We start from the raw sequence: 23,657 nt of genomic DNA, 5'->3' as shown, positions 1-23,657 counted from the left end.
CTCAGAAACAAGGAATCTCTTCTGTCAGGTAGAGCTGCCCATGTTCTCTGCTGAAGTCATGATTCTGGCTAGAGGAATAATGCAGTCAGAGTGGGTTTTTTTTACCAATGCTGTGAACTGTTTTTAGAGGGACAGACTGTCACTTTCTGTAGCAAGTGATTAATTCTGTCATGTTCCAGTACTGTAAAAGTTGGATAATTAGTGACCCTCTCATGCCTACAAATCACAGACATAGGTACAAACCATATGCTCAGCAGTTAATTTGCATGGTCTGTAGAGGTGGGTGAAGGTGGGGAGGGGAAGCAGAGTTGACTGAGCTGAGAGACAGAGCTGATATTCCATCAGCAGGCCAGTCTTCCTGTGCTCCATTTCAGTCAGTATTTGCCTGCCTTCAATCTTTCCTATGGCATTCTTTCCTTGTCCACTGTTGTTATCAGCAGGCTGGTGACAGTGCTTGCCTTCGCCAACCCTTCTGCCACACCGAGAGACTTGGGCTGTTTGGCATGGGAGAATCGCACAAAGGGAAGTCCAAGTAGGAAGGGAAAAGGAGAGTCTCAGACAGTCATATCTGAGCTGACTGCTAAGCAACTTCTAGGTGAGATAGCAAATTTTACCATTAGAAGTGGTAGCTTGCCCTTGGCCTGCTGAGATGTCTTGTGATAGCGTTTCTGCTGATACTTGCTTTTTTTCCCATGAAGGCAGGACAATTTGACATGCAAATACAATCATATTTTTGTTTTGTTTTTATACAAAGCATAATGGTTCTTTGGTTAGGGATTGAACCACCAAGGGCAGAACAAAGAGGAAAGCCAGAAGTGGTGTGAGAGGAGTTAGGAAGTGCTGGTTTGGTTGAGAAGGTTGGGTGAGAAGAGAGTGGTTAACCATGTTAATCACTCCAGAGAGGCTGGAAGCTGCTGATCTACGTTGTGCGGCCTTATTGGGAATGTGTAGTGAAAGACTGAGAAATGGATGTGAATGGCCAGGAGAGAAAACAATGAAGAAACAGGAAGAGGGTAGATGGAGGGATTGGTCTTGTGGAGGAAGGTGAAAGGAAAGAAAACTTGGGCATGTTGGTAGCGGTAGAGCTGTGCATGCTGGGCTTGGAATAGAGTCAACTCTTCAGGCTGTTTCTGCAGTTGCAGATTAACTGTGCAGTGGATATACAGGCACCACATTTAGCCTGGGGCAGGCTCGGCTCAGAACTAGCAGTTTATTAGTTCAAGTGCTGTGCCATGTTAACACATCTCTGCTGTTTCCAGAACCAGCTTTGCTGTGCAGCTGCTTTCAGGCAGTGTCTGAACTAATAAGTCCTGATGGACCAAGCTGGCTCTGCGTAGACCCACTTGGGTGTTTCTGTGCTGTGCTCCATGTTCCAGGAGATTTTATTAGCTTGGCTGGAAATCTGGATCCGAGCTTGCTTTGTGCAGAGTAGTTGACGTCGATGGTTAAGAAGACCTCCCGAATCTGGAGTTCTGGAGGAATCATGGTACAGAGACACCAAAGTGCTAACGAGTCCTGAAGGACCCACACGGGCTTCATCGGTGGACGGCTGAGTTTCCAGATAGTGCTTTTCTGCATTTCTAGTGGTACTTGGGTAATCAAGGCTGTTACATTACCCCTGTATCCAAATTCTGCTTTACGCTTGAGAATGTAGAAATTCCTGTACAGGCTTTCTGTTGTTGGTCTAGCTACTGAACAGGTACAAGAGAAAAGTAATAGCTCCTGGTGATTAAACCGTGGCTCTCTCATGGCTACAAAGTTCCTAATGATGTACTTTAGTAGAGCAGATTCTGTCTGTATTTACTGAGTATCCATGTACTTTAAAAAAAAAAAAATCCTGCTACTTTTTTGTGTGAATATAGGAAATTTCTACTTGCCTTTTGAGCTGGGCCTATGGAGCTACCATTTTTTATGTGTCGTCTGAAAATCATAAGAGCTAGAAGTTATTTTCTAGACTGAGAAATACGGCTGAGACCCCATCTAATTTTAGGGCTATTTAAATCTAAGGTCAGGGCTTTGGAAAACTCTCGAATACTGTGGTAAAGTCACTGTGTGTGACATAGATCTGATCTGGGCTCTGTATAACAAATAAACATTCTTACATAATGGCTTCGAACCAGTCTTAACCAGAATCACACTAGCTGCTTAACAGGACTGGTGTGAAGGACAGTCTCTTTTTCAGTATTCCTCAGGGATAGGTGTTATGTCAGAACTGGAACTATTTATATCCTTCACTGGTTTTAGCAAAGAGGTCAGGAACTGAAGGCAGTTTTCTAAGTGTGGTGTTCCACTCTACACCTAGAGTTAAGACTGATATATTTAATATATTCTGTCTTTGTCTGTATTAGGAAAATAAGTAGGGGTTAGCTGCATGCTGAAAATTATTTTCAACATTTATTTTTCTGAGCTAGACAAGTTTAACTGAGCACATTTTTTCAGTCTGCTGTTTTCTTCAACAGTAAATTGATTAGCTCTTTTATTGTTTTATGGGAACTGCCATATGAATAGAACTGAAAGGGTTGCAACAGGGGAGGGAAATTTAACAATCCTATTATTTTTAGGAATTACTTATTCAAAAATAAAAGGAGCAGTTTCACATTAGACTTGGCAAATTGTTTGAACAAATCTCATATATGCCGAAAGTCAAATGGAGACAGAAATAAATGGACTGTGATGCCAAACCATGGGGCATCAGCACATATTAAATTAATCCTCCATCCTTTCAATTGAGACTAAGAAACTTTTGTCTCCATGCAGTAACCGAGGAAGTATTTGACTTGAAAATTTTGGGTCATAGTGAGAGAAAGCGTCATAGCAAAAGAAGCTGTGGAATACTTAATTCATGAAAGTAGTTTGCTTTAAAAACAGAAGTAGGTAGGTTTTGCATTAATTTTTTTTTTTCCATCCTTGCACTTTGATACATGCTTTCATTTAGTGTTTAAAAAACAATTCAGTTTATCTGCTACAAAGTAGATCACACTGGTGGGATGTTAGGGTACTTGGATCAAAAATTGTAATGATTGTCAAAATTGGGCAGAATACTTGAACATTAATACTTTCCAGAATAATTTAGGTAAAGAACTTGGAAATAATGTTTATGGTAAACAAATATGAATTGGTTTTAACAGCTGAGTCAAAACATCAGAAAGCCTATATAAAATATGTGCACATATTGATATACCTTTTTAATAAGCTGAATGTGGATATGCTTAGTTTAGAAGTTAGCATTCTGTGGGCATATTTTACTAAACCTCCCCCTAAACTGGCATTTGCATCTCCTGAACAAAGCCTTTTGCCTGCAGGTAATTTGCACTATTTCTTACATGTCATCTCCTAAAAGGCATACTGAGCTCTGCTGTGAATAAAGCAGATAAAACTGGCAAGCTAAGGAGCCAGAAGGAAGCATAGCAAATAAAATAACTGAAAAGAGATGTTTTAATGTGTAACACCATCTCCCACTTCTGCTTTCTGCCATCTGGCTTGGAAGAGACCAGCTTATGCCAACTTAGGCCTCTCTGCACATGGGAATAGGGCTGATTCAGCCAGTAATACAGCTGCACCAGTGGTGACCCTATAAATATTGAGAAGGGAAGTCTGTAGTTTTTATCCTTTCGAGTGATAACCACTTCTTGAACTTCTCAAGACTGACCTCCCCTTTATTCAGCTGAAACTGTACACATTCTGCCAAGCATCTAGACTTCAGTAATGGATAAATTAGTACTGTCCATTGCTGGTGAGTCCATGAACATGTTTTTGTTTCTTTTTTTGACATAAGAAGTGAACTGTGCCAGCGTAAGGGGAAGCCAAAAGATGCTTTCAGGCATAAGTCTTAAAATTTAGCTGTATTGCATAGCTGTGTCCTGGAGCAAAAGACCATTCAAACTGTCTAGTAGCATTTCTTTGTGAAGCAGTGGTCAAGATAGAAAACAGTGCCATTTTTAGATACTATCTTTTACTGTAGAATGTTCTATATTATGTCACATTGAACATTATTTCCTTACAGCCCCAAATAATAAATGCCATGATAACCAAACTGATAATCATTCTATGTTTTACAATAGGCATGCAAAAAGTCCCCTTACTGAAGCGAGTGCTATGTACAGTCAAAGAAAGAGTAAGGTGGTGAGGTAACATCAGGTTTACATAACTGAATAACAATTAAGATATTTCCAAAAATCAAGTGTGGGCAAGTACAAGCCCCTACCCTCTGTGTAAGCACCTGCAAAATACCGGCTATTTGCAGAGGTACTATTCAATGCTTCCCTGAGTATTGTGAGCCAGGGAAGCAGCAATGTAGTCCTGTGGCTCATCTCCTGCTTTCTCAACTCTGTAAATTCACGTATGATTTGGTTCTCTACTTAGTTTACACTGGCCAAAGACACCTGTGTCACATATGGAGTAGGATATATTCTATACCATCTGCTCCTGCCGTGGGTTCTGTCTCTTGTTCCATTGAGCTTACTGATAGGATTGAAAATTACTTCTTCATTGTGGCTGGTTATTTCTCAGCTGGATCAGTGAACTGAGCTGATTTGCTGTGGGGCCGTGAGCTTGCTAGTTTTGGTGGAAAAAAGCAGCAGAGATGCAAAACAAAAAGGGAGCAGAGTTGGGGACCCCAGGACTGCACTTTTCTATGGCCTGTTGTAGGAACCCAGATCTGTATCAGCCTGTGGTCTTTGATCCTTTGAAGCCATTTATGAAACTGTATCCTCAGTCTGTGCATACCTGAATTCATGTATTATGCTTACAGTTAATTACCTTGTAACATAGAAAAATTATAAAAAATTTGGGTGATACAAAGTACTGGATTTATTAATTAATTTTCACTGGGCTTTTTTCAGGGCATACTGCACGACAAAGGACATGGGCACTGAATTGAAGCCATTTTCTTCAGGGTTGAGATTCTAAAAAGAACACAAACAAAATGTTTATTAGATCTAACCTATCTATATCCTTAGGCTACATAGTTTAAAGTCTTCCATAAAATGTCTATTTAATGGGCTCCATCATAATGTCTCCATCTGACACACCTTTCGTGCACAGTTAGAAGTTAAGAAGGGAATGGAAAAGACTTGTGTAGGTGACGTATGGTTTAATATCTGTTTTTAAATGAAATCTTAACTTTATATTTCCAGACTTAAATAGTCCTTTTTCTTTGCAGGGTGGTGGTGGTTGGGAAATTTGTGCTCTCAGAGGGTTTTTTCCTCTTACGCAATTGACAGATATTTACAGCCTTTTTGCTTGCTTGGCTGGCAGCTTTTTGCATGGGAATTCCATATAACCTGATATTAGTCTGTTATATATAGTATTCTATAAGCATTTTTTTTAAAAAAAGAAGGTGAACAGACTTTGCATCATCCATAACAGTTTCACAGATCTTAGTGGGAGTTTTATGTTGTTTTTCAATGTATTTATGTTCCTGTATCAGGTAACACTTTTTTTTCAGTGACCAAATTCATTAGTGCCTCATATCTATCCATTGTGGAAGAAATTATTGCCAGAAATCCTTTCACAGCTGGTTCATTTTCAATTTGTTCTGTTTATGTATCTTAGAGAGTTTGCCTGGTTGTATGTCTGACCTCCATGAAATACAATAATCTTTTCTCCTTTTCTGTAGTGGAAAGCTTCATTTAAGCTTCCATAGTCTCTTTTGCTCAGCTTCAGGATTCTGAGGATGTGTCTGTAGACTCCAAACTGATGGATACATCGTGCATATTTTTAGGTGGACTTTGTGTGATCTGGTTAACAGTGCACAACCAGTAGACAGTAACTTGAGCAAAGGGGACATAGTTACTGGCCCAGTGTTGGAATTGTCCTGGACTGTGTTTAACTCGGGACTCCCTCCGCTGGTGTAGCTGTGGTGGTGCTGCATCCGGATAGCACTGCAGTGCCAGAGGTGTCTGTAAGCAAGGAGACAGAGCCATACACTTGCAGGGGATGATAATAGGTGGAATTAAGCTTTAGGTGGGTTCAGCTGCCTCCTGGAAGTGTCTGCCTTCTGTCTTCCCAGGCAGTTTAAAGAGTGGCTTGCTTGCTGGCCTCCTTGAGACAGGATTAATTTAGCCCCTCTGTACCCTTCTATCAGTTTTTTATATCGTTGTGGTCTGTTGTCCTAGGAGAAAATCATGCTGTAATGACATGTTAGTAAGGTGACCTGACTGTGGGTCACTGTTGGTAGAGAGTGTACTCTTCAGAAAGGTCTTGCCTCTCTCCCTAAGTATTCTTGTAGATGAGCAAGTTTCTCAGGGCTGAGCTATGGGAACTGTTACAATAACCATAGTAGCAGTCATCTGATGTTTTCCTTTAGAATTTAACAAAACAGCTCTTCCTGTAATGTTACTTTTTTGTTTGTTTTCTGTAAGGTGATTTCTTTTCTGGATGTGAACTTCAAAATTGAAAAAAAATTCCCAACCTAGTTTAACTCTCAGTTTTGCTAGAAAATGGCTACAGTACTGCTTTTAAAGAAGTCTGTGTTTACTTAGCTGTGAGAGATCCTTGCTGAAATACAAGGACTGATAAATGTAATGGCATTAAAGAAATCCAGTTACCTTTCCTGGATAAAGTCCAGAGCACAAATAAGTTAGGTTTGGACACCTAACATCAAAAATCCCTTGCTCAGCATTTTCCTAGCCATGAAGTATTTAAATTCAGATAAATAGGGCCTTCTTTGCCCTTAAGGCCATGTTAATATTGCATCCAGTTTTCCAAGCAGGCATTCTCCCAACTGCCTCTTTTTTTTGTCTGCCAACTTGACATATAGTAAAGCCAATCTATAACAAAAATATTCTTCAGATGCCCCTGGAAATGGAGTGGAATATTGCCTACATTTTGAGGAAATTGAATGTTAAAGAAACTCAAAGCAACCATTTTTGCCTTTGCCGAGTCCTTCCCTTCTTCTTGTGTGTGTGCATGTCCCTTCAGGCAAACTGTTTTCCATGGCAGCTGTGTGGAGAGTGTGACATAAACTCTGATCCCATCGGCTTGAGATACTGGGACAGAAGCCTGCAACTCAGACTGTTTGTTAGGGTTTGATCCCTGCTGTCCTCATGCAGTGGTGAACCCCTTGGAGCCTGAGAAGCACCAAAGAACTCCATGGGCAGTGCTCTTCACATGGGGAAGAGCTCCTGGCAGGGCCAGAGGGGCAGAGCAGAGGGTGCTGAGCCTGGGGGATAGCATGGGGCAGACCTGGCTGATGGAGGGCGGTTATCTGGGTTGGGAAGGTAGAGGATTGATGAGGAATAGAAGGGACAATGTATCCTTGGGTTTGTTACACTGTGTGCTCCCTATCTGTAGGAGTCTCCCAGGCTTAGCAGAGATGGATGAACTCAGTGTTCAGGAAGAGAACATCTCAACCTAGTAAAGATGCGAATGTCATTAAAAACAGCAAATTAGGAAGGATTGTCGACTTAATTGTTCACAAGATGCAACTTCAGGCTCAGCTGGACTCATTCCCAGTGTTCATCAATCTATGCATGAAGAAAGCAGAGCAAGTGAGCGCTGAAAGTTCCTTTGGGTTTTTTTTTGTTTTGCTTTTTGTTTTAAATTTTGAAACTCACATTTACTGTGTATATTTTAACATGTTCATGTGAAACACATCAAAGTAAACACATGCAGCATGTTTCTTTCACTATCATTAATCACTTCAGTGTTTTAAAAAGTAACAAAAAATACACTAATGTTAAACTGTGGTCAAGAATTGAAATATACACAGCTCTAGAAATTGGAAGGTCGCCTTTGCCAGGGCAAATGTAGCTTGACAACCATGTGTTTATGTATCAGCATATGAAGCAAGTCTGGTTAGCAAATACGGACTTTTTCCATTAAAAGCCCTCAACTTTTACTGAAACTTTTTGAAGCAGTTTTTCAAGCCACCTGAAGACTCATTTAAATTTTGAAGGGAAGAAAATTACTCTAAATTCTCTGAACCACTCTGAGAACTATTACTCTCCAGCACTTTTATCACTAAATACATTTGGTTTTTGTGTCCTGCATATGTCTTTATCTGGGCAACTTCTGTTGGTGACACAACTGAATAACAAGGAGTGAATATGAAGGTTGAGAGTTATTTGGGGTTGTTTTTTTTTTTGCCCCTGAGGTGTCAATGAGCAGCCAAGTGTGAGAAGTCCACTTGTCCTTTTCAGGTATGTTGGGGCTTTCAGCCAGGGTGGAGGACAGCTATTTTTGGTTGTTCCTACTTCCCTGTTTGCCAAAGAGCTCTGCCAGCTCCCTCTTCACAAACCTGCTGGATGCTACTGAAAGGGGAAGGACAGTGTGGCACTTCTATTCCTTTGAATAGTCATGCGGTCTGTTGCTATTGCTCCTGTCTGCTTTCCTCGGCAGCACTATAACGCAAACATCAGCCTGATCCCTGTCAGTCCATTCTCTGGGGTCTGGATACTGGTTATATATGTGAAATGTTTTGGTAATTTTCCTTGCTCTGATGAATGCCTGTATGAAAGGAATTGGGACTGAACTGGCAGTGTGCAGGCTAAGAAGGATGATGCTGTCATGGTGCTCTTTACTGAGATGTGGGAAGTTGTTTTCATAAATATAAGTTAGACTTTTCCTACAAAGAGGACTTGGATAGAATATAATTAACTACTTATAGATGTGTTTTTTTTGTACTTGAGTCAGCGTCCTTGTGGTAGCTGTTTCCTTCTTTTTTCAGTTTCACAGAAAAAATCATACTTTTGTAGCTCTGCTTTTTGTCTTCTGTTTGTTCAAAGATACAGAAAAGAGAATAACTGTAAGGGGCTTAAGCCAGAGGTGCTGTATTCTCTCAGCATCTTTTACTTGTGGGGGGAATTAAATGCAGTCTTTATTTTTCAAGTTTGTACATAACAGATAAATAAGTGTGCATGTTTTTCACAGATGTAACAACTAGAATAAGCTAATTCCTGCATAATCTGACTTCCTGAAAGCTTTAAAGGATCACAGTTTCTTCCCAAGTTTATTTTACCTATTGCACTTTTTTAATGTCCAGATTGTGCTTGGCCTAACTAACCAAAGCATTCTCATTGTCTTTGTGACTAATCAGGGCAGCATATCAGTTCATCTTACTTAACTGGGATGTCAAATTTAGGAGCTCTCTTGCCTGAAGGCTCTCTAGGGGGAAGTGGTTTTCAAAATCTAAATCATCCCCAGGTGCATATCTTTCCTGTGACAGATAGAGAGTGCCAGGAAGTCTGGAATCATAATTTAAGTGCCTTGATCAGGTAGGATGAATTTGGGTTGAGGCATATAACTTTTAGGCAGATGTGTGTGTGTGTTTTCAAAAAGTGTCAATCCAATTAATTCTGAATGTCTTGGAGAAGCAGATATGAAATACTTCACAACTTAATAGTTCATAACTTTTTCCTCTCCCCTTACAGAGGCTGCTATTGACCCCCCTAAGACACCTGACAGCGAACCCTTGTTTACAAAACTGCGCAATCCAAGCACAGGCAAGTTCTGGAATTGTGACATGAGCCTGTTAAAATTCTGGTTGATGCTCTCCACCACCAAAAGATTCATATTTCGCAAAGCTGAAATAATGATGATAGATACAAGTTTTAAGTGCCAAAGATACTGCTCTTTATGCCAGATAGTTAATGCTGTGCAAACATTTAGGATTTCTTTTATAATTTTAATTGGTCGAACTGTTTATTCATCAGGAATATTGGCAGCACAAAAAAGGGGTGTAATTTAAGTTCTGTTTTTAAGTGCATTAGTTTTGGGGAGCTTACAGTGTTGGGTGTTGAGTCCAGGCTTTTTTTTTTTAATCCAAATTTAGTCTTCTTAGCATTCATTTTATGCTTTAAAATAAATAGAGTTAGAAGAAGTGATTCAGTTGTACTTACCAAGCTTTTTGGGTCTTCTCATTTTTAAGTCTTCATTTTCTTTTCCTGGCCCAGATCATGGTGTCTCTTTTCTCCTTAATAGAGGACGAGGCACTTTGAATTCAAAATATATTGGAAAGACCAGCAAATGCAGGCAATAAAATGACACCACCATCCTGTGGTTACTTTCTTCTAGTCAGATCGTTCTTTTTGCCAAGGATTTTTATTCTATGATCAATTAATAATTGGAGTATAAGATACTGCAACAGAAACTTGCAGTAAGCCTTTCTTAGGGTTAACATTCTGTTTGAAAAATGTTTGTGCTTGCAAGATGTTTCATGCTGGTTTTTTATCTTTGCTTAAGCTCGTTTATTTTCTGTAGATTTAAGTTTTATGGTGTTGGTCTGAAATTGACTGCTTGTATTTCTATGTATTTACATATATATATGTAACTGAAGTCTTCAGATACATTTTAGTGTGACAATATAGGAACCGTACTTGTTCTTGAAAGAGGAAAATTGTCCAAAATAATAATACAGAAGGTAAAATCACTTCTTCATCCTGTTACCTATTTCTTGATTGCTCAGATTTACAGTGGGAATATAAAGCCACATCTATTTTCCACCTGTGTTATTATTTCTTGCTGTAGCATATTGACTTTGTAGTTTGTTATGTTTTTAAAAGCATAGATGTTAATTTGTTTTTCCTCTGTGTAAAAAGAGATCTGTTTACCTTGTAGAATCAGAGATCTTGGGAAAGTTTTCTGGGGAAAACCTAAAGTGCAATGATTGCCTGGGTGTGTTCCTTTAGAATTTACAGGACCTTATTTATAGGCCTGCATAAACTTTCAGTTATGTTGCCTGTTACAAATACGAAGTCTGAAAATGGAAGAACTGAGACCACACTATTAATGTATTTTCCTTACCTTTGGGTCTAACAGATGAATTGTTGATGCCAGATATTGTATAGATAGGCACTGAAGGGCTCAGAGCACTATAGAATTCATGCTAACCACGTTATTAAATAAAAGCATGCTTCGTCCTTTATATAGACAGGTAAAAAGGACAAATTTCTATCCCTTACAAAGACTATAAAGTAGAATCAGACTGCAATTTGGAAGTACCACAAGAAACATTGGAGAAGTTGTGAGCAAAGCTGCCCAAGTTCTCTCTCCGTCCCCTGGAATTTTTGTCTAACAGTACTATGGTGACTGTCCTTTTAGCATAATGACATAAATTGAGGAGCTGTACTTAGGTAATAAGAAGGGTCCCTTTCCTAAGATTTTGTAGCTCACCAGTGGATTTGGCTAGCACACTCACTTGTAGGAGTCTTAAGTTGTTCAGTCAGCACTTCTGTGAGTAGTTTGATGTGGTGCTGATCAAACTGTGGTGTAGACCCTTGTTGAGGGTGCACATGGTAATGATTGAAACCTCTGTTCCCCCTTACGACTACTCGTTGCTCCTTTCCTCCCCTACCCAAAAGAAAAATTATCAGAGAACTGAAATTATATCCTTAAGTGAGGTTAAACATCTGGCCAGCCTTTTGGATAAAGGGGGAAAAAATGCATTATCAGTCATTTTTGGGAATTCATGTGTCTGCCCATTTTAGCTGACCTCCCTCCACACCTGGGGGTGTCTGCAGACTGAGAAGAGCAGTGCTGATGTCAGCTTTCAGGGCTTACACTGAGACTTCTCTGAGCCAGCCCATGATCTGCAAGCCAGTGCAGCTTTGCAATTTATGTGTTTTGAGCAGGACAGCCGTGCTGTAGTTGCTCTTGTTTCTTGAAGATAGATTGATAACCAAGACAGAAGCAGACCAGCCAACAGACTCAGCAGACCACATTTCAGTGGCCCCTTCTGTAGGTGTGGCAACTTCCCATTTTAGATATGGAAAATGCCAGTCCTGTTTGCAATGTGTTTGTCACCCTTTCATTGTAACCCAAAACTAATGTGAAATGGTAGAGCTGTGCTATGGGATGACCTAAAATAAACCTTGTCTTTTCCTTTCCAAACTTTTAAGGTTCAGATGGGCACTTCAAACCAACTTCTTCTAGCTTCCTTGTTTACTTTATGCATCTACCCATACTGAGTCATCACAGTCCATTTTGGTGCACAAAGAAAAAGTATTTCAAATTGTCCATGAAAGGTTTGAAACTTTTGTTCCCCTAACCCAGAGTCTGATCTTCAAGACAAATGTGATGGAAGGAGAGGGAATTCTCTTGTTTTCCACCTTCCCCCTTCACTACAGAAAAAAAGCTGATTTCTTGAGTGATTTTGATTTGGGTTTGGATCAAAGGCTTTGTGTTGTAAGATGAACTATTCACACATCTTATTTATTGATTCAAATTCAGTTTCGTTTATAGAGCTGGTAAATGAACATCTGTATATAATAGTGTTTTTTGTCTGAGCTCTCTTTGTAGTGAGTTTATGTAGAAAGTGTGTATGTTTGTGTGTCTGTATGTATATAAGGCACATTCTTCAAACATATTGGGTATTCTTTTGATTTTTGTGAAAGCTTACAAACACAAACCAGATTTCTTTTCAACAGGGGAAGCAACCCTTTACTTATTCAGCAGTGGTGCACAGCAGCTGTTTGAAGTAAAAGCTTTTCACGAGGAACATCGGTCCTGGTTTATAGGTCAGACTGTTCAACAAGGTGAGTTGGATAATGAATCTTTCCCCCATCTTTAACTAATGTTTGTACACAGACCTTCCCTCTTTCTTCTAGTAAATTTACAGGTGTTTTTCCTTGTTGTTTGAGGCATGCTGCATCATATCCCCACCTTCTGATAGACTCATTTGCCATATGGATTTAACCAGGGCTTGGGGCTTTGTCAATTCTCTTTAAAAGGTTGCCTTTGGCAGCCTCAATTAGGCAGATGTTCATTTGTCATTTTTTGAAGGGGAAAGGAGGGGTAAGTAATTCAATTGTATTTAAACTGAAGTGCCATAAAATACTTAGCTTTCCTTGTCAATCACACCAGCAAGTCCTCTGTGTAAGTTAATAAGTATTATCCTATGGGAAAGAAAAAAAAGGGCTAGAACGCCTTAGCTAGCTGAGCAAAGTGGTGTGTTAGAGCTCCAAGCACTGGAATGTATGGTCTTGCATTCTTTTAATTAAGTCTTTAGTCCCCAGCCTGAGTGCTGGGCTCTCAGGAGAGGCCTGCTGTCTGAAGCTGCCATTTCAGTGTTCTCTATGAAGTGAGCTGGTCTGTACCATCTTGGACATTCTGTGATCCTGCTCGCTGTTCTGAAAATGAGGAGGAAACTTGTGTATGCTTGTGACGGCTTTCACAATGCCTTTTCAGTAAGGATGTTATTGTAGCAGTGTTTCTCTGCCACCATGTCCACAGACCAGCATGTCCATAAGTATTAATTCGGGAGATTAAGGTATATTTATTTTATTCCTTTTCATTAGAGAAAAGTCCATTTATAGTAATAAATAAAAGCAGCCCTTCCAGACATATGCCTTCTTTAATGGTAATGTCCCAAAGTGTGTACTAACTTTTAAACATCCTCTGCAGGCACATAAAGCAATGCAAGCAGTATGTCTCTGAGCTTTTCCTTGTTCCGTCTTGGGGATGAGCCAACAGACTGGGTCTGCTCCCTTCTCCCAATCATGTCCACATTGTATTCTCTCTCTCCCTTTCTAACCTTTATTTTGGCCCTTGGAAAACAGGAACTTGGATTGCCTTAAGGAATCATGCCCTCAGTTTTTTTTTTTAAATACAGTGGAAAAATGTTTCCTCAATGTTATGGCTGCTGTATCTCTGAAATGGTCAGAAGAACAGCACAAAATGCTGTGTGTTTGCAATTAAAACAAATTACCTGGTTATCTGCAGAGAAGGGCAGAGGTCTTTATACACCTCTAGTGAGTCTAAATCTTTAGAACAAAGAAAAATAACTCTTCCTGGAGGTTCAGTGGAAAGCAGTTGAGTAGAAGCTTTGAGAAAGTGGCAGTGGGTGTTTTTTCCTTCCAGTTTCAATATCAAAGCTTTCATGTTTGTAAGTAGTTTTGATGCTTGCTTTGCCTCACATGGAGCATCATGTTAGTAATACACGTTAGGTTGGATATCAGCTTTGCCCAAACCACATTCTTCCAACATGATCTTTTGTTAGTTTTAGGGCCATCATAATAGCATTTCCTTTTCTCTAATGATCTTAGTCATGTGACTTGAAACAAAAAGATTACATTTATTTGCTTTTGGTTAGCTAATTACTGTCAAATTGTCATCAATTATTTGGTCTCATTAGTGAATTTCCTTGATGTTACATTGTTTCCAATTATCTGCAATTATACAAAAAGCCTGACTAAGCCATTGTCCTGCAATGAACTCCAGATGGGCAGAGGTGTCTGTTTCAATGGGAGACCACGTTCATTCTTTGTGTGTGACCTTGAATGCAACACACTGAGCCATATTTTCTCATCTGGGTGTGCCATTAGGAGTCTGCATCAGATGCTGCCTTTACTGATGAGAGGCAGCTCTAAGGTAACTAGCTCTTGAAATTCTTTCTTGTCCTGCCTGTCTCTTCCACCAGCACAGCGTTGCCTTGCCCAGTGTTGGAGGTGGAGTATTGCTGAATCTCTCTGGTATCCCAAACCAAATCTCTGTTGCCCCCAAATCTGCCAATAGAGGGCAGCTCCAATTTTGCTGGTTTTAATACAGTCCAGAAAAAAGGGAAAAACTCAGAGTACATGAAGCCAGAAGTCCTGAAGTGGAGCTTTTGCTTTGGTTTGGCAGGGTAGAGAATTGAGTTATCTCTGTATTTTTAATGTAAAATTACAGATACAGTTTTCCTGTTTGTTTTATTAAAATATGGGATACTTCCTAAAAAAAAAAAAAATGCTCTTCACACTCCTAAAAAGCATCCGAAGCCCTCAAAAAAGTCAGTATATTGTGTAAGCTTATTTTTGTATTTCTATCACCTAGATGGGCGCCTGCTGTTTGTTACACCAATGGACCCCTTATTTCTGATACTTTACTACCTCATAAAGGCAGACAAGGAGGTAAGCCTGCTTTACTTTTTTTCTCTCTAATTCTCAGGAGAAAACATTATTTCTGACTTCAGTTCTGGGGAAGTTATGTTAATTTTACAAAGAGTGGCTTCCATAATAATGGAAATTTGATTTGCATTTAAAGCAGAGTTATCTTAATACCTGGAAGTATTTTTATTTGCATCAAGTCTTTTCGTCACTAAATTATGTTACAAGAGTCAGCTTTCAATCTCAACAAGCACTAATCACCTCCTTTTTCAAGAGAATAAGAGAATCTCTTTTGTCTTTTTGTGAGAGCCTGTCCCAGAACTATTGAATTTAAAATGCTGACATGTCATCAGATCAAAACAAACTAGTGCCCTTTCTGAGACATCAGTAGACTGGTTATTTTGGGAAAAAGGGAAAAAGAAAGAAAAATTTGGATGCTATGGAGCGGGAAAGAGGAACATTTCTGTGGCAGTTTGAACTTAAAAGGAAACATTGCCTTTTTAGAAACAGTATTTGTAGAGGTGCTGTATCATAGAAGAGCAATGGGATGATCAAGTATCCAAAAGTTGGGTAATTAATAAATGGCTTCATTGCTTTATGGTGGGTGTAACAAAACCTCACTTAAATTTCTGAAATATGTCAAAAGTCATAGGCAAATTTACTGATTTATTTTTATAAACAGCATGTGAAAAAAAGGGCACAAAATGAAATGGAGATGTTGATTTTTTTTTTATTTGTTTTGTCTTGTGGAGACAATAGTTTCACTTTATGCAGCCTAAGGGTTTTTGCTCTAAAAGAATTTCTACAAGGTTGCTTGCTATTTTTTGCTTTAGATTTTAAGTGGAGAATGCAGGAGAACAATTTTTATGGTGAAGATATAAAGTCTTCCTACACCTTTGTAATAGTAACTTATTGTTCTGTAATCATTTTTAATTGTTTAAGATATAGGGTGTGATATAGATGTATTCTATGTTTCTGTGGTCAAGATGGTCCACCAGAAGAGGTCATTCCACAAGGAGTAGTTCAGCTTGTTCCCTGGGCGCTGTTTGAATTCATCATACCTTTGAAAGCTTTATATCAAACTTAAATTAGGGAAGCAGTAAATCTCCTCTCTTTATGTGGAGGGGTGCCTGAGTAAAGGACAACTCCTGCTGCTGTTTCTGTGCATAGGAAGAGTCCTGTGCTGCCCTTCACTTTTTCAGTACATTGTTTTCCGGTTTCTAGGTGAGGCATGATGCCAGAAAAATGCACAGTGGTGTTCTGGGTCCTGAAAAAGGGCAAATGCGTTCCTGCAGCACCTTGCTTAAGTTAGTGTATTCTAAGTAAAGGGAAGTCTTGTTGTAAGGTTCGCTTGAATGCAGCACAATCACTTCTAGCTTGAACTAATGGATATCACTGGATATCTTAGGATCATCCTTTGCACTGTCCTTTGATTTTGATAGTGTGATGCAGGGTTGCTTAGTATGTCTCTGAGCAGAGCCATCTCCTATACAGCACCTTGCTTGGCTTAGGCTCTGTGCCCATGCATGATGTAAATGCAGCTGCCTTGCTTTGGGACACAAGCAGGATAAGTTATCTATAAGAAAGAGCTTATTGCAGTTTTATTTTTGTGTCTCCTAACTTCTTTTTGCCACTGTTATTGTGCCTTTTCCTTTTTAAGGAGAAGAAACACTCTAAATACTTTATGGTTTTGCTTTTTGTGTATTTGGGATTTTTTTTCTTGGTTTTATTGTGATTTTTAACAATAGATGGTTGCTTTTATTAAGCCTCTGACTGTCTAGCAAGAGAATTAATTAATAATGAAAGCAGTATACCCCAAGTGGGTTTTTTCATGCAGACCAATATAATGAGTTCAGCCTTGGCTCCAGAGACCACGCACTCTCTAAGCATGAGAAGCTCACAGAGTCTTTGTACTGATGCGCTAAGGGACCTTTCCAAAGGGATGGTTGCCAGTTGTGCCAAACCATGCTGAATGATTATGCATTGTTTGGCAATGGCAAAATTTGTTTGATGGTTCTGTCATGTGTGGAGCTATTTAAGTTGTGCCAAAATCACTTTATATCCCTACTCTGGCGAAACTGGAATTGACTTTGCAGAGGTGAAAGGTTAACACTATGTTCCAGAAGCTGCCCTGCTCCTTTGAGATTTATCTTTGTGGAAGGAAAAGCAAAATTTGAATGGAAGCTATGACACTGGGTTTAATCCAACAGGTTTTGGTCTAAAACACTCTTGGCACACACTGACTACTGTGTCTTATGTCATCTTCCAAAAAATCCTGCTGTACTTCACATTAGTTTCTCCCCATGTTGTTCTAAATTTGGCCTTTTAAGTGCAGTGTTTGAAGAGTTCAGCATTTTGCAGGTATTTACTGGTCTGAAATAAATATTTATAGCTTGCTTTGTAATCAGTTTCGCAATGTGTCATGTGTTACCATTCAAAATACGATGTTCTTTAAATCCTTTATTTTAAAATCATGGCCATTGCATGCATATATATTTATATATATATGTGTAGTGTGTATATATGTGTCTTAACATTTTAGTAATGCTTTTGTAATCCCTTTGATGTATTTTCAGCAGCAAGGAAAGTTCCAGCCACTTGATCAAGTTGTGCTAGACTCGGAATACCCTAGCTGCCCATTGCTGCTGAAGTGTGCAGATGTTAAACAGTACATACAGCACGTAACAGAAGAAAAAGGTGAAAAAAAGGGGCGGGGGGGAGGGCAGAAAAAAAAATACTCAATTTGTTAGTGTCACCTCATTACAAGAAAGATTTAAATATTGTTTTTTGTTTTACTAAACAACCAAAGTGCTGGACACAGCTGTACTTTAAAAACAGAAGCTTAGGTTTAAAGCTTGTCATTGCAGTCTTGTGAATAGAAATGTGTGGATCTCAGATTATCTGCTGCAACTCTGCAAAACTCATGCAGTCTTGTTGCTAGGTGTCATACAAATGATAAACTGATCAGAGCTGGCTTCTTGACATTACTGTATATGTTGTGAACTCTCTTGACTTGGATCAGAATTTTACCTCTCTACATTCTTTATTTTGTGTAGGATAGTCTGGCATGGAAGAAGTGGTCCATTTTACTTTTTTTCACCCTTTTCTTCCAAAGCATTGAAACAATAAGTAGAAAAAAGCTGGAGAAGAGTGCATATGCTGCTGAGAAAGGAGAACACAAGTTTTCTGGTTTTGCATAATTTAGTGTTGTGGGTTTAAGCTTAAAGACTTAATTGTTTTAAAATACAAAAGTTGATTGGGATGCATAAGGATATGAGAGAGAAAACTCAAATGGAAAAAGTTAGCAAGCTATCAATTCTATACAGAGTTTCCTCAACCTTTGCTCAGAATTCCCTTTGGTGTGGGGGCTTGCATTTTATATGAGGACAGTATGTGTTTTCTAGGGAAGGGAAAAGGAACATGACATAATTTTTGCAGGTTTGAAAGGGTGCGAGACCTCAGTTTTTATTTTTGGTCCTTTAAATAGCATTCTGCTTAGGCTTGCTAACTCCTTGATAGGGAATGGAGATTTCCCTGCATGCACATGGAGATCTGCAGGAGAAGGTATAGGAATCTTTTGCACCATCAAGTGCAAAACCAGTAAGCTGTCTGATTCTTATGCACTAGAGCTCCTCCAAGGAGTTGAGATTAAAGTTAAAGGATAGATTGAAAGCTACATACATTAAGAATTTTCTTTCATGAAGCAAGCTAGCCCTTGTCATTTATATATATATATATATGAAGAAATATTTGAATGATCTACAGATAATTGGGAAGTGGCTAAGGAAAGGTGATGGAAGAATAAAAAGTCTGCTAAGTAAAAGACCAGACCTCCTCCTAGCTGTATAGAACATTAAGGTATTTGTGTGGGATGGAAGCTGTAAGTTGATTTAGGTGCACAAGTTTTTAACTATTTTGGGCTTGATATGGTGCATATGCAATAAGGTAGGGAAGCTGCATTTGAACTTCAGAGTAGGACATGTTTCCATTGAAAATGCTCACTAACAAGAGAGAAGAAAATTTAGGTAGCAAGGCTGTTGTCAAATTCTGTTTGGGAGTGGGGTAGTTGGAATTATGTGCTTCCATAAGCACGTAATTGTGGAGTAATACTACTGTTCCTGCTGGATTTCTGAAAGAACCTATAGAAAACATTTTGTGACGTTTGGTATCGTTTGGACCAAACAACCTTTTTCTTTGTGTGAGTTCTGACCTTGGAGAAGGCTTCTTTAAAGACAGGTGCATCTGAAATGCAAAACCCCTTTTTCCTTCTCATGAAGTGATAAGTATTTCCATTAAAAAGTATTTTTAAGCTTTCAGGCAATTGCTGTGCCCTGCAACTTGTCTAACACTGGATAAGTAGCCAGGGTGAGAGAAGATCTATTACACTTCTGTGTACAGAATCACAGAATCATCAAGGTTGGAAGAAACCTTCAAGATGATCTAGTCCAAGTGTCAACCTAGCACTGCCATAATCACTCCTAAACCATATTTCCAAGTGCCACATCCAGACTCCTCTTGAACGCTTCCAGAGACTGTGATTCCACCACTGACCTGGTCACTTTATTCCAAGGCCTGACCACCCTTTCAGTGGAACAAATTTTTCTAATATTTAATGCGAACAGCCCCTGGTGTAACTTCAGGCCGTTGCCTTTTGTCCTTTCACTTGAGACTTGGCAGAAGAGACCGACCCCCACTTCATTGCAACCTCCTTTCTGGTAGGTGTGGAGAGTAATATGGTCCCCCCCTGAGCCTCACTGAGAGTAAACACCCCCAGCTCCTTCACCTGCTCCTCATCAGACTTGTGCTCTAGACCCTTCACCAGCTCCACTGCCCTTCTCTGGACTTGCTCCAGCACCTCAATGTCCTTCTTGTGGTGAGGGGTCCAGAACTGGACACAGGATTTGAGGTGTGGCCTCACCAGTGCCAAGTACAGGGGCACAATCACTGCCCTGGTCCTGCTGGCCGCACTATTGCTGGTACAGGCCAGGATGCCATTGGCCTTCTCGGCCATCTGGGCACACTCTGCCTCATCAACCAGCACCCCCAGGTCCTTTTCTACTGAGCGGCTTTCCAGCCATTCTGTCCCCAGCCTATAGTTCTGCAGAGGTTTGTTGTTTGTTGACCCAAGTGCAGGACCTGGAATTTGGCCTTGTTGAACCTCATGCCGTTGATCTCAGCCCATCAATCCAAGCTGTCCAGATCCCTCTGCAGGGCCTTCCTACCCTGCAGCAGATCAACACTCCTGCCCAACTTGCTGTCATCTGTGAACTGACAGATCCCCCCCATACAGATCATTGGTAAAGATACTAGATAAAGAATTGGCCCTGGGGTCACCACTAGTGACCAGCTGCCAACTGAATGTAACTGCTTTCATCCCCCCTCTCTGGGCCTGGCCATTCAGACAGGTTTTTACCCAGTGAGGAGTGCACCTGTCCAAGCCATGAGCAGCCAGTTTCTGTAGGACACTGCTGTGGGAGACAGTGTCAGATGCTTTTCAGAAGTCCAGATAGACAACATCCACAGCCTTTCCCTCATACACTAAGTGGATCACATTGTCATAATGGAGGCCAGGTTGGTCACCCTTCTGAGAAGGTGAAAAATGGTGCCACATCCTTTTGGCTGTCAAACCTAAGTCTGCACAGGAACTTAGGTTTATTTTTTTGAAGGGGCACTTCCTCCAAACAACAGTTCAGCCTTTGGGCAGTATCTATGTTCCCGAAACAAAACTTCAGAAAAAAGTATTTGCTATGGACAATATCTTGTGTCTTTGTCTAACTTCTGTATCCATTCTGATACTGTGTTTGCAGTTGTTACCTGTTGGAGCATCCTCCCATAAACTGTATTCTGTTAGACAGTAGTGAAGATGCTTTACTGCTTGTTTTTTTTTCACTTTCAGTAATGTATTAAGTACACCTCTAAGTTTGTGTCATTTTGCCAACAGATTATATTAGCTGTTAAGGAAGTTGTGTTCACTTGCTGGGTTTTGTTTTGAAATGTGAGGTGAACAATGCTTTTGTCATAAAAGCTGTACACACACATGCACATCAGCTTTATGTGATATTCTTGGATTTTCCCAGGCATGTACCTGCATGTACATGCTACTTTTTTCTTGTTCAGCTTTGGATTGGGTTCAAAGTAACAGTGAGGGTTGTTCTTAGGATTTCTTTCTTTTTTTAGAACACCAAGAGTACTGTTATGCAACAAAACCATTGGCACTTGCTTGCCTGTCATGCACACATCACCTTTCTGTTTAATCCACTTCTATGTGTTTCATATTCTCATGTCTTTTATTGCCTGTAAAAAATACCAGCATTATGACTTAAGGTACTCACTCTTTTCTCGCTCTTAAGACCTGTTGTCCACTTTGTAGCCTTTTTCGTTTAAGGAGTAGAGCATTAGGGCAAGAAGTATCAGTTGTGTTAAAGCTTGTGCAGCTCTGTTCTGCTTGACAGAACCTAACAACATAATTATTTCACTCTTCATTCAGTCTTAAGACATTTAACATCTGTCCAACAAATTCTTACCCCAGAGCACTCACAGTTTACACTTACTGAATTAGCAGAAAATCCACCTTCCCTGGCCTCATTCTTGAAGGGCACTGAAAATTCATTTAGCTGAATTAAATTCTGAATTACTTGCTTTAGTACTTGTGGAAAGGGTGCATTGCAGCTCACTAAGTCTGGGTGAGGCAGGTTGTTTGCTAATAAATTTCGACATTGGATTGAAAGTACAGTAGAGATGGTTTAAGAAAGGGTTATGAATTCCAGTTCTAGAGTGTTACTCTTTGTTTCATTTTGCAAGGCAAAAGCTGCACTGTGATCTTGTCTGATGTGATTAACATGAAGAGCCAAGAAAACTTACCTGATTAGAATAACTAAATAATATTGCCAAGCTTGTATTCCCAGAAGGAAGGAAAAAAAGGGGCCATATAAGTTTCAGAGTTATGGAAAACACTGAGAAAATAGATTTTAAAATGTGCTTTAGGCAGTTTGCTCAACAATACATCAGGGAAACTTCCAAGTCTACATAGCGATTACCCGATCACTGAACATATTATTTAATTGTAGAACCACTTATATTCCATCTGTATTTCTCAAACCCAATCTTTCCAGATGTCTCAGACCAGTTTTATAGGCACCAGACACATTAGGGAACAAAAAGCTTTCCAATATATACTCATATTATCAAACGTAGTCACTAACTCTCACCAATATCAAATGTGCATCACATGTTAAATCCACGTTCCAATATTGAATCCTTTTGTCAGCAGTTTGTGACTTTCTTAACTCAGTTTAATTCTTCAGAGGTCTCAAATATTGTCAGTTTCTAGAGTTTAATAGTCAAAACTGTCAAGCACACAAAATATTTTCAAACAAAGTGATCTCTGAAGAGTTCAGTGTAATTATTTTTCACATGTTTTAATGAAAATGGCTTCACAGTTCTACGTTTCCTTTCCCTAACTGAGTCACTCTGAATCATGCTGTTGTGGGGGAGTCTGCCTGGGAATCCAGGCCAGAATTACTTTTCAGCATGGGTTGGGGAATGGTGCCCGGAGGATGTCCCTTCCTCGAACTTTCTTAGATAAGAGAGGAATCCATGAATTGTACTCACTGTACTTGAACCCAAACTGCATTAGCCCGTTGAGAAGCAGGTTCAAGTATCCAGACCGTTTCTCCATTTTCTGCTTCTTTTCTTTCATTTTCAGAGCCATTTAAAGACTTCTAAGTCCTGAGGGCTGCAGCCAACAAAGCCACAGCTAATTACTTTACCTGCAACTCATCATAAAGCAAAATGTGTATTAGTGTATTTTTCATTTTTGCTCTGATGAATTTTTGTATTTTGCTGTTGTCCAACTGTTGAGACAGATTTAAACTTTTATCTTGCAGATAGCTTTCCTCAACCTCTCCATACCCCCTGCCATGCATACAAAAAGAGCACATAATAGTTCACTGTTTGTGTGCAATTTGAAAGAGCCAAGATAAACTCCAAAGAAGGAAATGCTGAAGGAATCATAAATAATATGTTGTTGTTTGCCAGGGAGAAGGAAAATCCATGAAATGACTGTTGGAATATGACACTGTTATCAGTAAATGACATGTAACAGATGTGGGTATTCATGGTAATGGTATAGAGGAGATTAAAACTTATTGAAATACCTGTTAAAGAAAAAGACTGAAGCAGCACGCTCCAAAATCTCCTGTGAAATCTTATTAGGCATCTCATTCCATCTCCCAAATGTAGCTTTCTGCGAGTTAATACTGAATTTTTATACTGAAATTTCCCTGAGCCTTTGTAATTTTCTCTCTTTTTTGCCTGAGTGTTTTGAACCCACGTATCTCCAGATAGCTGATCACCTGTGAATAGCAAGTGTTCCTGATACCCTCGTTATCGCAGGGGAAGCACTCTCTGAAATTCTTACATCATTGAGTTAATTTGTGTTGCTCCATAAATCATGAGTGAATCATGTACTTCCTCCCACAAGGAGTGTGTTTCGCTATTTTGAATTCCGTATTTTCTTTTAACATTACATTGAATTATGTAAAAGGTGGATAGAAGTGAAAATTCTGCTTTAGTCACTCTGACATGAGAGAGAAGAACTGATAGGGAAAGAGTTTATTGAAGAGGTGGATGGTTTAGCTTCAGTAACCAACTCCCTGTCTTGGCCCCTTACTAGGTGCTGGGATTCAGCACATAGAGATTTAAGATAATATGTTGTTAAAAGAAAAAAAAAAAAAGAAAATTGTGGAACCAACATTTTGTGTTGTGAACTATGTAGTTAAAATCACCAGTCACCAGGTGAAGTGAAACTACAAGGGTTTCAGAAGAGTCTTAGTGAATTCAGGCAGCCCAAGATTA

The 23,657-nt window shown here is 39.5% G+C and overlaps 1 protein-coding gene across 4 annotated transcripts in view; it reads left to right on the top strand.

The window, feature by feature from the left end:
• The window catches only part of RNASEH2B (ribonuclease H2 subunit B), a 42,736-nt gene that overhangs the window by 2,982 nt on the left and 16,097 nt on the right, over positions 1 to 23,657 (top strand). For 3 of the 4 annotated variants that reach the window (XM_082278659.1, XM_082278657.1, XM_082278660.1), the window contains exons 2-5: positions 9,372 to 9,443; positions 12,366 to 12,473; positions 14,749 to 14,825; positions 17,378 to 17,498. In XM_082278659.1, coding sequence (XP_082134785.1) covers positions 9,372 to 9,443; positions 12,366 to 12,473; positions 14,749 to 14,825; positions 17,378 to 17,498 — 378 coding nt within the window. The remainder of the gene's footprint in view (positions 1 to 9,371; positions 9,444 to 12,365; positions 12,474 to 14,748; positions 14,826 to 17,377; positions 17,499 to 23,657) is intronic. The other variant, XM_082278658.1, reaches the window with a different exon arrangement.

This window comes from Coloeus monedula, assembly GCF_965178545.1.
Source record: "Coloeus monedula genome assembly, chromosome: 3".
NCBI lineage: Eukaryota > Metazoa > Chordata > Aves > Passeriformes > Corvidae > Coloeus > Coloeus monedula.
This window is presented reverse-complemented; position numbering and strand designations above follow the sequence as displayed.